The sequence below is a fragment of the Elephas maximus genome, chromosome 26 (genome assembly GCF_024166365.1).
Source record: "Elephas maximus indicus isolate mEleMax1 chromosome 26, mEleMax1 primary haplotype, whole genome shotgun sequence".
NCBI lineage: Eukaryota > Metazoa > Chordata > Mammalia > Proboscidea > Elephantidae > Elephas > Elephas maximus.
In genome coordinates this window covers 18,648,236-18,665,750 of record NC_064844.1, presented here as the reverse complement: position 1 = coordinate 18,665,750, position 17,515 = coordinate 18,648,236, and the positions used below count along the sequence as shown (strand labels likewise).

The 17,515-nt window shown below is 43.1% G+C and overlaps 1 protein-coding gene across 1 annotated transcript in view; it reads right to left on the bottom strand.

Annotated features, from left to right (window-relative positions):
• The window catches only part of LRPPRC (leucine rich pentatricopeptide repeat containing), a 116,368-nt gene extending 105,430 nt beyond the window's left edge, over positions 1–10,938 (bottom strand). The window contains exon 1 of the mRNA XM_049870147.1: positions 10,747–10,938. Coding sequence (XP_049726104.1) covers positions 10,747–10,895 — 149 coding nt within the window. The 5' untranslated portion in view covers positions 10,896–10,938. The remainder of the gene's footprint in view (positions 1–10,746) is intronic.
• Between the last annotated feature and the right edge of the window lie 6,577 nt (positions 10,939–17,515).

Here is a 17,515-nt window from a genome sequence, read left to right as displayed (position 1 = left end):
GGATGAGAAAACTGAAGTGACTTGCCCTAAGTCCCAGTAAAGCTAGTTGATGACAGGGCCCAGCTTTGTACTCGGGAGTCTCTAAAATGAGCTCTATGAAGCTGAAGGGGACCAAGCATACTAATCTGCACTGGAAAGTGGTAAAAATTAAACCTAGACAGGGAAGGTGAGACTAAACTACAAAGAACCTCCCATGGCAGATAATTAAGGAACTTTGATTTTATGACACGTTTATAAACTACAAGCCTGATTTCCATAAAGCTGCTCTCTCCGCTTCTTTTATTGCACCAATCTGTGAGCCATGGGAATCTCTGTGTTCTCACCAATTCTTTTAACCATACCACTGGGTTTTCTTTAGCCTGTTGATACGGTGTATTACATCTACTGATTTTCAAACGTTGAACCACCCTTGCATTACCAGAATAAATCCCACCTGGACATGTGTTGCTGATTCCACTTGAGTTTTAACCTGTTAAAAATTCAGAAAGATGATGCCTTCTGAAAGTGATTGGTGCTTCTTTAAGATTTCTCTACTACTACCGTTACTACCAAAAGGTGGGCAGTTCAAATCCACCAGGTGCTCCTTGGAAACTTTATGGGGCAGTTCTACTCTGTCCTACAGGGTTACTGTAAGGTGGAATTCCCTCCATGGCAAGATTTTTTTTTTTTTACCATTACTACATTGTTCCTTCAAGCTCAAAAGTGTAATTAGCTTACTGCAATCCCTCTCACCCTTCATACCCCATCTGTTGAGTATTCAGACACCTCTTTATTTCCATTTGTGAGGCCCTGGATTTCTGCAGTGAGCCCCTAATAGTTTCTTAAGCTTTAGGTTTGCTCCAGGTGTACACATACCTGCCAGATCAATCGTGCCCAAAACCAAAATACGGCCTGTGGTAAATCCTACCAAGGAAATAAACAAGGGACTGTGATAAAAGCATAACAGCAAGCAAGGTCTTACTTTAGATAAAATGTTCAGGTACGATGACATTTGAAAGTTTTAACTGAGGATGAGAAGGAGCAGTTATCTCAAGTAGGGGTTAAGTATCCCAGGCAGATGGGGGAATAGTCAGCAGGTCAACTGAGTGAGCAATAGAGAAGAAAGACCAGACCAGAACATGAAGGATTTTGAAGGCAGACAGTCTCGATTTTATCCTAGGTACAGATTTTATTCCAGGTATACAATTAGATCACTATTGAGGGTATGAAAGCCGGAGTTGTGGCATAATCTAGTTCTGTTTTGAAAAGGTGAGTCTAGCTGCTGGGTGTAGAAGAGAAGGCAGTAAGAACTGAAGTGGAGATACCAGTCAGGAGGCTGTTGCACTGGCCCAGTAAGAAGCATGGAAGCCGAGGCCCGGGCTGGCAGTGGAGAGGGAAAAAAATATATAGATCACCAAGGCCCCCACCTGAATGAACTCCAAATTCTTGGCAAAAGGTCTCATCAATACAATTTGTTAATTCTCACTCCCACGGAATGAAAAGAAATTCACGTAAAAGTGCCTGGAGAGCCTTACTTGGTCCTCTGCCTACCTCCTAACCTATTACCGTATTATGTCATTTTTTTTATGGACACTTTACAAGCGCAATCTCAGAGACCCAAACAGGAGGCTTCATGGCATGATGGGACATCACGGGCTTTAAGAGCATGGGCTCTGGAATCCGACAGATGGCCTGAGTTCAGGCTCTGTCACTTGTAAGCAGTATGACTGTAGCCAAGTTGCTACCATGTTACGTCTCTAATTTGGGGATAATAGTAGTACTTACCTCACTGGGACATTACAAAGATTAACTGAGATAATGCAGCATTTCCCAAAATTTCACACTTCTGCTAGCCAAGATGATTTTAGATAGCATTTAAACAAAGATTTTCAATTTTAGGACTTTATTATAATGAATACCAAAAAATAACTTTCATATCAAGCTATTTATTTTACATTAAGTTACCTAAAAAGTCAGTTTAACCTAAAGTTAAAAAAATATGTATGAAATATAAATAAGGGTTAGTACTCCGATTTGGCAAAAATTTTGAAGGAGGTACACAAATGCCCAAAGCTTGGGCAATACTGAGGAAGTATACATAAACAGCCCGGCTAAAAGGAGGCTTAATAAATGTTAACTAAGCATTTACTACAGCATTTTTTTCTTTTTAAAAATGTATTAGCTGAAATCACAAGGCTTATTTTAAAAGGTCTATTAAAATCCAGCAACTGCTATACAATATCTATGTGACTCTGGAGCAAGGGACGTGGTCTTTCTGAGCAGCAATTTCTTCATCTGAAGAAAAGGGGGAAAAAAATCTACCTTGTGAAGATTATATGGGAAAAAAATCAAACGAAAGTAAGACTTCTAACAAAGTAGTACTAAATAATAATAGTTCTTATTAAAGAAGGTGTTAAGTATCGGTTGACTGATCTTTAAAAAAAAAAAAACTTTTGTAACCTAAGTCACACTGAACTTTCTCCCTGAAAGGTTTTCCGTGAAGTCTTGCCAAATTCAGTTGTCTCCCAGATACCAGCTTTATGCTTAGTCAGAGAACTGTAGACTAGAAAAGCCACCAGCAAGCCTCCTACACTTGCTTAAGCTTCCTAGCCTGAAATCCCAATCCTACTCCTTTCCAACTATCCAGAAGTCATATACTCGGAGGCCAAGCTCTGCTCCCTGGTCTCAGGCTCCTCCAAGGCCAAGGGAAGGCGCCCTATCTCTCAGCGTCACAGGAGGTGGTAGAGAGTCAGGTGAGCAGGTGGGTACCTATGATGTAATGTGGAGCAAGTTCCTCTTTAAGATCTATAAAATGAGAATGCAATGGACTAGATCATTCTAAAGGTGCCCTCCAGATTTTCTATTCTGAGATATTATCGTATGCTTACTTGGTTGTGATAATCTTAATTTCAAAATTTATAATGTATTGCCTTTTTAAAAATTTTTAAATGTTTTAATATACATAAGTAATTCCTCCAGCACCTAAAACACAATACGTTCAAAACACTTCAGAATTGGGAATCATGGTGTCTGCAGTTTAATCCCAACTTGAGATCCTGGATCAATCCTTTCACTCTTTTAAGCCTCAGTTTCCTAATTTTAATATCAACCTAACAAAAGAGGAAATGTATGCAATGGAATACTGCTCAGCCAGCAGCAGAAATGAAGTGCTGATACATGCCACAATATTCACAAAGCTGGAAGACCTTCTGCTGAGTGAAATAAGTCAATCACAAAAGGACAAATACTGTATAACCTCACATATAAAAAGGTAAGAAGGCAAATGTACAGAGAACAAAGTTTATTAGTGGTTACCAGGAGCAGGAAGGAGCCCTGGTGGTGCACTGGTTAAAGCACTCACCTGAGAACCAAAAGGTCAGTGGTTTGAACAGTGGTTAAGCACTCAGCTGTTAACCAAAAGATTGGTAGTTCAAACCCACCAGCCAGTCAGCAGGAGAAAGATGTGGCAATCTGCTTCCGTAAAGATTTACGGCCTTGAAAACCCTATGGGGCAGTTCTACTCTGTCCCATAGGGTCGTTATGAGTTGGAATCCACTGGAAGGCAGTGAGTTTGGGATGCGTACCAAGGACGGGGGGAAAGGCGGTTAACAGTGACGGAAACATCGCATTGATTAAGGGTAGGGTTGCACAGCTGGGTATTGTAATCGCTGTCAGTAAGCTGTACACCTGTAAAAAGTTGAATTGGCAATAGTTGTGTGATGATAAAGCTTAAGCTACTTACGTGCAACCAAAAACGTCATAGGATTTGGTTTCTCGGTTTGGAGGTTTAGGGTCATGGTTTCACAGGACATCCCAGTTAATTAGCCTAATAATGTGTTTAGTGCTTCTGTTCTACCTCCTAGTTCATTGTGTAGCGCCTAGGGTCTTAAAAGCTTGCAAGAGGCTATCAAAGGCACAACAATTGGTCTCAATTCCCCTGGAACTACAAAGAGTTTCAGCAATAGAAGGAAGATATAGAATGTGTTCCCTCCAAGAACTGGATGGTGCCTGGCTACCATTACTGAACGTTTTAATCAAAGAGTCTATAGAAGAATCCTGATCAAAAGGAGGAAAATACACAACAAAATTTCAAATTTTAGTGGAATCCAGAGTTCCTGGAGTCATGATTTTGGATAAGCCCCTGAAACTACTGTCCCGAGATAATCTTTAAACCTTAAACCAAAAATATCCCCTGAAGTCTTCTTGAAACAAACAATAGTTTAGCTTAACTAGTAAAAAAGAACTGCCTTGAGCATTATACTCTTTTAAGAATTATCTATATGGAATGAAACTGACAACAGCAACTTGAAAGATTAGATAGCTAGGCAGTGAGTTTATGTTAACGGGGAGGAACGACGCAGAAAAGGAGAGTGAGAATGGCTGCAAGACTGAAAGAATGTAATCAACAGCACTAAATGGTACATGTAGAAACTGTTGGTAGCCCTGGTGGCTCAGTGGTTAAGAGCTTGGCTGCTAACCAAAGGGTCAGCAGTTCAAATACACTCCTTGGAAACCCTATGGGGCAGTTCTATCCTGTCCTATAAAGTTGCTATGAGTCGGAATTGACTTGATGACAATAGGTTTTTTTTTTTTAAGAAACTGTTGAGTTGGTGTATGTTTTGCTGTGTATATTCTCAAGAAAAATCATAAAATAATTTTAAAAAACAAAGACGAAGTGTATGTATGACACAGGCATGAAAACACACTTCGAAAATGGGAAGATCTATGCTAAACGTACTATGTGTTTATCGTAGCATCCAAATCTATTATTCCTAATTCTGCTAATGTCTTTACCAACCTTCTGCTTTTTTTTTTTTCTCTCAAGAAGAAAAGGAAGTTATTTTTTCTTCAGTTCTACACCACCTAGTTGAGGTCCTACTACCCCTCATCTACAGTACGAATGTTGTTCCCAGGGGTGTGTTCATCCCCAGTCTCCATCTCTCTGGAAGCATAAACAAACTTTGTCAAGACCTGTACCTCTCAAAATCTTTCAGCAAATCCCAATCATCAAATGGACAAACAGAATTCCAGCCAGCCTTGCTAGCTTCAAGGCATCAACAGGCCTTTCTTTCCAATACCAACTTCTACTTTCCACGTAGCCTCAAGGCATAGAAATCCGGCCACTGAGTCTTTTCATGCTCTTCTCTACCCTTGGAACACTCTGAAGAGCCGTTAGCATATTCCCTTTTAACCTCAAGTGATACTCTGCCACCAACCAAATGTGACAGCTCCTCTCTGCAGTACCACATATTAAATTCCTCTCTTATGGACAGCACATACATAAAGCTGTATGTGTGCTGTCACAGCCCTCTGTGATAAACTCATAAACCTATACACACAGGGAGCAGAGGCTGAATCTTACAGACTTTGCAACCCCCAAAGCACCCAGATAAGACTTTTTTTGGTAGTTTTACTTATTTTGCTGGTATTTTTTTTTTATTGTGGCAAAATATATACAACAAAACATTTGCCGTTTCAACCATTTTTACTTGTACAATTCCGTAACATTAATTACATTCATTATGTTGGGCAACCACTGCCACTACCCGTGCCCAGTGTTTTTCCTCACCCACTAGAGACACTCACTGTACCCTAGGCAATAGCTCCCGCTTCCCCCTCCAGCCATCCCTGATAATCACTAATCAACTTTGGTCTTGATGCATTCGCCTTTACAAGATATTTCATATAAAAATGGGCTCATACAATATTTGTCCCTCTGTGTCTAACTTATTTCACTCGGTATCATATCATTTTTAAAAAGAGAAAAACAAGGGAAAGTTTTATTTCCCTCCAACTTTAGAAGCAAAAGCCACAGCATTCCATCAGACAGCAATACGTGGTTTGCACCTTTAGGCCGATGGTTAGTCTAGACCTACTCTCAAAAGTATTTAGCTCAATGCTCACCTTTCCTCTGGAGCACACAAATACTATTCTAAAAATTCTCACAAGAAAGAAAGAGTCTTTACTCCTTGACCTCCCCACAGAGGATAGGGTAACAACTGGTTTTTAAAAAACATTTCTTTAAAAAAAAAAAAAATGCTGAAATAGAAAAATAAAGAACAAAGCTAAAGGATACAAAGTGCATACTTTTTAGGTGCATTAATTTTAAAAACAAATGATTAAAAATTTTAGTAATTTCACTCAATAATACTCATCTGTCCTTCACAGACAGGAGATTTCTGGAACTGGCAATCCACCGCACTACATGAATCTGCTTAGGTACCCTTCACTCTTCTTTGCATCTCACGACATTCTTCTTCAGCCTCTAGGCTTTTCATTGATTTACACAACCTACTATATGCTACAAAGTCAGACAACAGGGGGACGCAAGAAGAGTAAGACATAGTCCCTGACTTCAACGAACTTATATCCAGGTCCGGGGTGTGGGTGGGAATGCATATAACAGTGTTAACGGGTGCTTTAAGCGATACAGGATCTGAGATGAGGCACAAGAAAGGCATGGTCAAATGGAAGAAGCAGACAAGGTTTAACGAAGATGGGGACACCTGAGTAGGTGGGAGGTGGGAGAGACATCCCAAGAGAGAACAGTAGACTCTTGCTGGTCCACAGACCAAGAAGGCCTCTATCATCTGGGTGCTTGTTAGAAATGCAGAATCCCAGTCCCCCGTCTAAACTAGTCCAGTCAGAGTGTGCATTTTAACAAGACCCCCAGGGAGTTCTTATGTTCATTACAGTTTGAGAAGCTCTGCTCTAGAAGCAGTAGCCTGGTATGGCTAGAATTAGATACCACAGGAAGGAACTTAAAAGAGATTAGGTTCCAGGGGCGTCTCTAGATCACAAAGTACCTGTACTAATGTTTCTAGACGTGATCCTAGAGACAACAGGAGCCACCAGAGTGTCTGGCTTTACATAGAAAAACAACATGATCAAATTTACTAGGGAGACTAGGGAATGATGATGGAGATTACCGGCAGAGGTGATTCATCCCAGATGAAGTAGATCTAACAGGACTAGATCACGTGTTCAGTCACTAAGCTGGGGGGTTGAAGGAGACAGTGAGGTGTGAATTAGGAGTCAAGCACAACGAAGGCCAGGTTCTTCCTGGGCAGCAGGTAGAAATAACAACATTCTTTGAGACAGGGACTACACAGAGAACAGATTAGGGAGGACAGATGAGTCCAATTTGAGCTGTGCCGGATTTGAATTACCCATAGTTCAATCAGGTGAATGTGTCTAATAGACAATCTGTATCGAGGAAGAGAAATAATGCCATCATCATATAGTTAAGAGTTATGCCATCACCATATAGTTTTAGTTCAGGCTGACACCCTGAAGATGAAAGAGGTCACCCAAATGAAAAGTGGAGAAAACATAAAGGGCCTCAGACAAAACCCCCAAGGACATCAACATTTAAGAGATAAAGAGAAGAGGAAGCATAAGAGCAATTGAGGAGAATCAAGAAATACTGTCATTAATGCCAAGAAAAGGGTCTCAGGAAGGGGAAAATGAGAAACACAGTAATATGCCAGAGATCAACGCCTAAAAAATGGATTTGGTAATTAAGAGGACCTTTGGAAAAATTAAGTAAAATAAGCATATGTTATGGATTGAATTGTGTTCCCCTCAAAATTCATGTTGTAAATCCTAACCACTATGCCTGTGACTATAGCCCCATTTGGGAATGAGTTCTTCCTTACGTTGATGAGGCAGGTTAGCGTAGGGTGTGTCTTGAGTCAATCTTTTTTGAGATATAAAAGAGATTAAACAAGCAAGCCAGCAGAGAAGACACGGGGTAAAATAGATGCCAAGACACATGGAGATCTCCAGGGAACCAGGAAGCAGAAGCTGAAGAGACAAGGACACTCCTCCAGATTTGACAGAGAGAGAAAGTCTTCCCCTAGAGCACTCTAAATTTGGACTTTTAGCCTCCTAAACCGTGAGAAAATAAATTTCTCTTATAGCAGCACTAGATAACTAAGACCGCATACATCTCACACATAACATAAATGATTACAAAGATAGCTCTCTCAGGGGGAGAGAATTAAGAATAATTTTTATTTCATCGCTTTCCCCCCTGTATTTTGCAATTGTTCCTCAAGGAACATGAGTTTTGTAATTTTTTTTAAAACTCAATAAAAAGTTAATAAATAATCAACGATGGCCCTTGCCAATGGTATGATTGCAGTAGGTGGAACAGTGAGTGAGAAGTGAGGAAATGAAGGAGAAAGGGGAGTATGGGCAGGGACAAAGAGAGACAGGGGAGCATCTAGTGAAAGTACAGTCCCAGGAAAGGTTTTGTTGTTTATATGGGAAAGATCTGGGCATGCTTACAGGCTATCGGGTAGAAGAAAGTGTAGAATGTTCAGAGTCAGGAGAAAGAGGGAACAAATATTTAATTGCCTACTACGAGCTGAGCCACCATCTGTCAGTCTGTCACACTGTGGTGGCTTGTGTGCTGCTATGACGCTGGAAGCTACACCACTGGCATTTCAAATACCAGTAGGGACACCCATGGTGGACAGGTTTCAGCAGAGCTTCCAGACTAAGACAGACTAGGAAGAAAGGCCTGGTGATCCAGTTCCAAAAACCAGCCAATGAAAACATTATGGATTACAACAGAGCACCATCTGATATAGGGCTGGAAGATGAGCCCCCCAGGTTGAAAGGCACTCAAAATACACAGTGGCCACAACAATGGACTCAAACATACCAACGGTTGTGAAGATAGCACAGGACGAGGCACTGTTTCATTCTGTCACAAATGAGGTTACCCTGAGTCAAAGCAGACTAGATGGCAACAAGGACCTGAGCTCATGCAGCTCATTTTCTACTAAGAAAACAAATAAGTAAAAATATCAGACCAGTTAGACGTGCCATGGATAAACCTGAAATAGGGTCATACAACCTTTTAGATTCAGTGTTGAGGTAAAGCTTCTCTGAAGAGATCACATTTGAGCCAAGCCCCAAAGCCAGCTTTACAAAGACAAGAGGAAAAGGCCCTGTAACTTCAGATAATGAAACCGGAGATGAAGGAGTTAAGTAAGATGTCCAAGATCAATACAGCAAGTAAATGGAACCCAAGTCTGACCTCAGAACCAACACCCTTTCTATTAGTTCGTGTTCCCTCTTTATTTAGTCTTCCTCAAATGCAACATAGAAGACAAAAGAAATCATCAACCCTGCTCTGGCCCATTGTTGAGGATAAGGACAGCATAATTAGCATAACTTTTAACAGAAACTCTTTGAAAGCCAACAGACGTAGTCCTGTGAAAACAGAAGCATGACTTCTGAAGATCACTGTTCAAGTCTAATAAGAAAATACAGACAAGCTCCAAATTACAAATAGGCTTCATTCCAAACTGTTATAATTAAGTTGTTAAGAAATCATAAAACATTCCCCCCATATAATTTTATGCACAGATAAGGCTTCCAGGATGCTCTACAAATGCCCACATAATCAATAATATTTATTATCACCATTATAATAACTAATGAAGTACTTACTATATGCCCCGCTGCCATCGAGTTAATTCCGAATCATACAGCTACCCTACGGGACACAGCAGAACTTTCCCACTGGATTTCCGAGGCTGTGAATCTTTACAGAAGCAAGCTGCCACATCTTTCTGGGGAGAGCGACTGATGAGTTCCAACGGCTGACCTTTCAATTAGCAGCTAAGCGCTTAACCACTGCTCCACCAAAGCTCCTTATTTGCTATATACCAAGTCCTATATTAAAGACTTTACCTAGATGATGGCGTAGTGGTTAAGTGCTACGGCTGCTAATCAAAGGGTCGGCAGTTCAAATCCGCTAGGCACTCCCTGGAAACTCTATGGGGCAGTTCTACTGTCCTTCAGGGTCGCTATGAGTCGGAATCGACTCGACGGCACTGGGTTTGGCTTTGTGGGGTTTTTTTGTTTGTTTGTTTTATATTAAGTGCTTTACGTAGATGATCTCATTCAATACTCAACACTATTACTCCCATTGCTAAGTGAGGCCTGTTAAGTAGCTTGCCCAATGGCAAAAAACCTCATCACCCTGCTTAAGTTGACACCTCCAACAACCTTTCTTATCCCAAAAATCCATACAAGACTATATCCTGAAAGACCTCAACCCACTAGAACGTTCATTCAAACACGTGACGTCCACCGCAAGTCTTACTTGCCTTTGCACCCCAGAACCCGACAAGTTCCTAGCATGCGTTCATTCATTTATTGATACGTAGCCTACCGCGACAATTCCCAAATCATACAACACCCTTGTGTATTATGAAAGAAAACGCCATTCAAGAAAATGCATAGGAAACCCCAAACTATCATAATTAAACGTCCATCCCTTAGCTGTCTTCGCTCATCCAAAACTCCAACCCCAAAAACCGAAGCTCTCGAAAACCACATCTTAGGTGATTGATGTTCCCCGACAAGGCTCCCACGTGGGACAGGCCCCAAAGCCCGCCAACTCTGACAAGTGGAATATACCTGACCCCTGCACGCAACCTACAAAGGCCCCCCTCAACTTCATAGGCCCCGACCAAGGGCCGCCGTCGGCAGCCCCAGGGCAGAAAGACCCAGCTCAGGAGAGGTGGGGGAGGGATCCAAGCCGGAAGCGAGCCATGACCGCGGCGATGACCTTCTGAAGTCGCCCGGCCCTGTCGCCCGAAAACCCCAGGCGGGGAGAGCAGGCCGACACCTCGAGACGCCTGGCCCTGGGGCCACGAGGTCGCAGGCCGGACCCGACCCCCGCCCAGGCCCACGACATCGGCTCCCTTCACTACAGCCTGGCGGGGGCAAGGCCTGGGCACTCACCCGGCGGCTGGGCCCGCGCGAGCGGCGGGCAGACAGGGGAGAGGGTGCAGCCGGCCTGGGCCGCCCGCGAGGAGACGGAAGGAGAACGGGAGGCGCGAGGCCGCCCCGGCGCGGAGGAGCCAGCGCGATGATCTCAGCAGAGCAGCCATGGCTCCGTCGACCCTACAGCAGGAAGCACGTTCCGCAGAAGGACAGAAGGAGCACGTGACCGCGGGGTCGCCCTGCGCGGGAGAGACCAAAAGCGGAGCACGCCAAGTGGAGGGGGAGACAAGGGTTCTTTTAGGTTGGAGAGGAGAAAAACGTCCTTCCATATAGATATATTAACTTCTTACTGTGTTTAAACAAATCCAATTGCTTTATGTATTGAGAAATTGAGCTTCTTGTTTCGTCTGAAGTTATCTTCCCGTGTTAAATCAAGTCACACCTCCGCTTCTCAGTTGGTAGAGTCGGCAGCGGTCGACGGCGCCCTGGTTAGCGCAAGGGCTTGCCGCGGGCCAACTAGCGAGAACACCTGGGAACGCTCAGGAAGAGCCGACTATGAACGATCCCAGAGTGTGGGGCAAATCTCTTCCCTGAGTGGCGGAGGTTGCTGATGTCGTTTCCGCGGCTCTTTCCTTAGAACCCAAGTTGCTGGCGCTTACGGCCAGGAACGTGCTGTAGCGTCAGAAACGTGAGATAGAAAAAGCTCGAGGGTCTTTGCACTACGCTAAAGGCCTCCAAGGTTAAATATGATGCGATTTGTGTTATTGGAGCCTGAGGACGGTATACAGGATGTACATACAGGAGTATGTACATCCAGCCCTGAGACTTCAAACGCAATGCCTTGCTCAGGAGAATAGATTAATTCTAACCAAGGTTAAAGCTGGAACTGAACTCATTATCTTCCCCCCCTTACTCCTTCCTTCAGGAAAATGCACCAGCATCAAGAGATAATATAAGGAAATGAATTAAGAGTCTGGGCCAACCGAAAACCAAACCTGTTGCCCTATGAGTCTGGAGCCAAGTCTCAGGACAAAACAATAAGACAAACTTAAACACGCCCCTGCCTCCACAGGGCTTACAGCCTTCCCAGTCTCCACGCGTGAGAGGCCAGGAATCTCCACTCTTTCAGCTGTCTCCTACCCACCCCAGGTGAACTCACAGACATTTCCTCGGGAAACTGTCCCACGGATTTCCCATTTGGCTGTTTCACCCACTGGACAAAGAGCTCCTGAAGAGCCAGGACTGTGACCTTATTATAAACGAAGCACTTACCTCACTACCTGGCACCCAGTAGGTTGCATTAAATATCTGCAGAATTAGTGTTTATTTGGAGATTACCTAGCCTGCCTCTTCTTTCAGAGATAAGGAAACTCAGGCCTAATAAAGGTTAAATTACTCTAGGTTATAAAAACCTGGTGGGTAAAGCCATCGGCTGCTAAGCGAAAGGACAGTGGTTCGAAACTACCAACAGCTTCGCAGGAAAAGGATGTGGCAGTGTGCTTCCGAAGAGATTTACAGCCTTGGAAATCCTATGGGCCCACTATGAGTCGGAATGGACTCCTGGCAGTGGGTTTGGGTTTTTTTGTGGGGGAGGGGATGCTACATAATGTATATATTACTTTCAACACTTACTTATTGAGCATATATATTCAGTGCTGTTTGTACTCTCTCACAGCATATATTCAGACACTTTGAGATCCTGGGAATACAGCAGAGAACAAAAACATAGCAAGTCCAGACCCTGACTAAGCCCTCTTCTTCTTAGTTTGGGAGAAGACAGATAAGAACAGTCAGGTAAAATAAGTCAAGGAAAGGGATTGAGAGTGTCATTGGAAGGGGATTGAGTTACCATTTTGGGTAAAATGGGTCAGAAAAAAACTTCTCTGTAGATCACTAAGCCTTTCTTCGACTAGCCGGCTAGGCTGGGTTCAAACCAGCAACCTTAAATTAGTAAACTATTGCCAACCATTTAGCACCACCCAAGGACCTTGCTTTAAGCATAACAAAAGAAAAAAAACCAGTGGGTCCATTTCAACTCATAGTGACCCTACGAAACAGAGTAGAAATGCCGCATAGCATTTCCAAAGCTGTAATCTTTATGGAAGCGGGCTGCCACATCTTTCTCCCAAGACTGGTGGGTTCAAACCGCTGAGCCTTCAGTTAGCAGCCAAGCGCTTCAGCCACTGCACCACCAGGGCTCCTTGACTCTGAGCATAGAGAACATCAAATACAAAAGCCCTGAGGTAACAGCAGTCTTAGCCTCTTCAAAGAATACTAAGGAGGACTGTGTGATCAAGAGGAATGAGCAAGAGAGGAGGTATGGGCCTGGAAGTCAGGTAGTTGGGGTCAGATCATGCAGCGTCAGAGACCGCTGTAAGGACTTGAACCTTTAAATGGAATGAGATGGAACACACCTTTGGAAAGTTTGGTGTGTTGCTGTGACATAAGCCTATTTGCATTTTTTAAATAATTTTTATTGTGCTTTAAGTGAAAGTTTACAAATCAAGTCAGTCTCTCACATAAAAACTTATGTACACCTTGATACATACTCCCAATTACTCTCCGCCTGCTGAGACAGCCTGCTGCCTCCCTCTGCTCTCTTTGTATCCATTTTGCCAGCTTCTAACCCCCTCCACCCTCTCATCTCCCCTCCAGACAGGAGATGCCAACATAGTCTCAAGTGTCCACCTGATCCAAGAAGCTCACTCCTCACCAGCATCCCTCTCCAACCCATTGTCCAGTCCAATCCATGTCTGACGAGTTGGCTTTGGAAATGGTTCCTGTCCTGGGCCATCAGAAGGTCTGGGAGTGATGACCACCAGGGCCCTTACTATTCTCAGTCAGACCATTAAGTCTGGTCTTTTTATGAGAATTTGGTGTCTGCATCCCACTGTTCTCCCGTTCCCTCAGGGGTTCTCCCTATTTGCATTTTTAAAGGATCATTCCTGCAGTTATGTGGGAGAGATTTTAAGGGATCAAAGGTAAATAAAAGGAAGAAGACCAGTTAGGAGGCTCTTGTACTAATACAGACTAGAGATGGTGGTAGCTTGGTCTAGAGAGGTGTCATTGAGGTGGTGAGACTCAAGTTCTCACTATATTTACATAGTAGAACCGAGAGGATTTACTGGTGGATTGACTGTGGTGTGTAAATTAAGGATGACTCCGATGTTTTTTGGCCTGAGCAATGGGAAGAATGGTGCTATGGATTGAATTATGTCCCCCCAAAATATGTGTTGTAAATCCTAACCCCTATACCCTATTAAGAGCTTGGCTGCTAACCACCAGCCGCTCCTTGGAAACCCTATAGGGCAGTCCTACTCTGTCCTATAGGGTTAGTATGAGTCAGAATTGACTCTACGGCAATGAGTTTGGTTTCCGGTATACCTATGGGTATAGGAAACCCTAAGGGCTAAACGTGGGGCCCTGGTGGTGCAGTGCTTAAACATTTGGCTGCTAACCAAAAGGTTAGTGGTTTGAATCCATCAGCAGCTCCTTGAAACCCTATGGGGCACTTCTACTCTGTCCTCTAGGGTTGCAATGAGCCAGAATCGACACGACGGCAATGGGTTTAGGGGCTGAATGGTTAAGCACTTGGCTGCTAACTGAAAGGTTGGCAGTTTGAACCTACCCAGTGGCTTCAGCTTCTCTGGAAAAAGACCTTGTGATCTGCTCCCATAAAGATTACAACCTAGAAAACTCTATGAGGCAGTTCTACTCTGTCACATGGGGTGGCTTTGGGTGGAAATTGACTCTACAGCATCCAACAAGAACAACATACCTCTGAATATAACCCCATTTGGGAATAGGATTTCTTTTTTATGTTAATAAGGCCATATCAGTGTTGTTGTTGTTGTTAGGTGCTGTCCAGTCGGTTCTGACTCATAGGTACCACAGAACAAAACAGTGCCCGGTCCTGCACCATCCTTACAATCGTTGTTATGCTTGAGCCCATTGTTACAGCCACTGTGTCAATCCATCTCTTTGAGGGTCTTTCTCTTTTCTGCTGACCCTGTGCTCTGCCAAGCATGATGTCCTTCTCCAGGGACTCATCCCTCCTGACAACTTGTCCAAAGTGTGTAAGACATAGACTCGCCATCCTTGCTTCTAAGGAGCATTCTGGTTGTACTTCTTCTAAGACAGATTTGTTCATTCTTTTGGCAGTCCATGGTATATTCAGTATTCTTCACCAACACCGCAATTCAAAGGCATCAATTCTTCTTCAGTCTTCCTTATTCATTGTCCAGCTTTCACATGCATATGATGCAATTGAAAATACCATGGCTTGGGTCAGGCGCACCTTAATCTTCAAGGTGACATCTTTGCTTTTCAACACTTTAAAGAGGTCCTTTGCAGCAGATTTGCCCAGTGCAATGCATCTTTTGATTTCTTGACCACTGCTTCCATGGGTGTTGATTGTGGATCCGAGTAAAATGAAATCCTTGACAACTTCAATCTTTTTTCCATTTATCATAATGTGGCTTATTGGTCCAGTTGTGAGGATTTTTGTTTCCTTTATGTTGTGGTGTAATCCATACTGAAGGCTCTGGTCTTTGATCTTCATCAGTAAGTGCTTCAAGTCCTCTTCACTTTCAGTAAGTAAGGTTGTGTCTTCTGCGTAACTCAGGTTGTTAATGAGTCTTCCTTCAATTCTGATGCCCGGTTCTTTTTTATATAGTCCAGCTTCTTGGATTATTTGCTCTCGGAATATTATATCAGTGTAGGGTGTGTCTTAAACCATCACTTTTCAGTTGTAAAAGAGTAGATTAGCACAGAAGAAGGCAGACATACCGGGAAGACCTGGGCTATCCGAAGACAATGGAGGTAGACCAGTCTTCAAGCCCAGGAACTCCAAGAATGGCAGGCTAGAGAAGCTGAGGCAAGGATTTTTTCCCCAGAGTAAATAGAGAACCTTCCCTGAGAGCTGACGCCCTGAATTCGGACTTCTAGCCTCTTAAACTGTAAGAAAATAAATTTATGTTCATTAAACCCACCCACTTGTGGTATTTCTGTGACAGCAACACTAAGAAACTAAGATAGATAGAGATGGCATTGACTAAAATGGGGAAGACTGAGGAAGGAGTAGGTTTAAAAGGTGATGTCAAGTTGAGGTGCTTACTAGATATCCAAGTGTCCAGTTTGAGTAGGTGGTTGGCTATATATGATACGCAAGTCTGGAGTTCAGGGGGAAAGTCAGGGGTAGAGATTCATGTAGGAGTCTACAACCTATTCTTAATATTTGAAGCCACAGAAATGGATGAGAGCATCTAGGAGGAAAATATAGATAGACAAGAGAAGAGGTCCGAGGACTGAGGCTTGCGACATTTCAATACTAGAGAATGTGAAGATGAGAATCCAAAAAGGGAACTGAGAAGAAATAGAGAGAAAGAAGAACAAGCAAGAGTAGTGGTTGTTGTTAAGTTCCATCGAGTTGGTTCTGACTCATAGCAACCCTATATATAATAGAACGAAACACTGCCAGGTCCTGCGCCATTCTCACAACCTTTGTTATGCTTGAGCCCCTTCTTGCAACCGCTGTGTCAGTCCGTCTCATTGGGAGTCTTTCTCTTTTTCACTGACCCTCTACTCCATCAAGCATGATGTCCTTCTCCAGGAATTGGTCCCTCCTGGTTGCATGTCCAAAGTATGTAAGATGAAGTCTTGCCATCCTCACTTCTCAGGAGCATTCTGGCTGTACTCCTTCCAAGACAGATTTGTTCGTTCTTCTGGCAGTTTGTGGTATATTCAATATTCCTCGCCAACACCATTAATTCAAAGGCATGGGTTCTTCTTCAGTCTTTCCTATTCATTGTCCAACTTTTACATGCATATTAGGCAATTGAAAACATCATGGCTTGGGTCAGGCCCACCTTAGTCCTCAAAGTGACATCTTTGCTTTTTAACACTTAAAGAGGTCTTTTGCAGCACATTTGCCCGATGCAATGCATTGTTTGATTTTTTGACTGCTGCTTCCATGGATGTTGATTGTGGATCCAAGTAAAATGAAGTCCCTGACAACTTCAATGTTTTCTCCATTTATCATGATGTTGCTTATTGGTCCAGTTGTGAGGATTTTTCTTTTCTTTATGTTGAGGTGATTGTCTGATTCAAAATGGCCGATACCAGTCCATTTCAGCTCACTAATGCTGAGGATATCGATGTTTATAAGTTCCATTTCATTTTTGACGATTTCTAATTTTCCTAGATTCATATTTCATACATTCTAGGTTCCGATTATTAATGGATGTTTGCAACTGTTTCTTCTCATTTTGAGGCGTGCCACATGAGCAAATGAAGGTCCCGGAGGCTTTACCCAATCCACGTCATTAAGGTCGACTCTACTTTGAGGAGGCAGCTCTTCCCCGGTCATCTTTTGAGTGCCTTGCAACCTGGGGGGCTCATCTTCCAGCACTATATAGGCAATGTTCTGCTGCTATTCATAAGGTTTTCACTGGCTAAAGCTTTTCAGAAGTAGACTGCCGGGTCCTTCTTCCTAGTCTGGAAGCTCAGCTAAAACCTGTCCTCCATGGGTGACCCTGCTGGTATCTGAATACCGGTGGCATAGCTTCTAGCATCACAGCAACACGCAAGCCCCCACAGTACGACAAACTCGAAGAGGAATGGTGTTGCATTCATTGTCAAAAAGAACGTTTCAAGATCTATCCTGAAGTACAACGCTGTAAATGATAGGATAATATCCATACGGCTACAAGGAAGTCCAATTAATACAACTATTATTCAAATTTACGCACCAACCACTAGGGCCAAAGATGAAGAAACAGAAGATTTT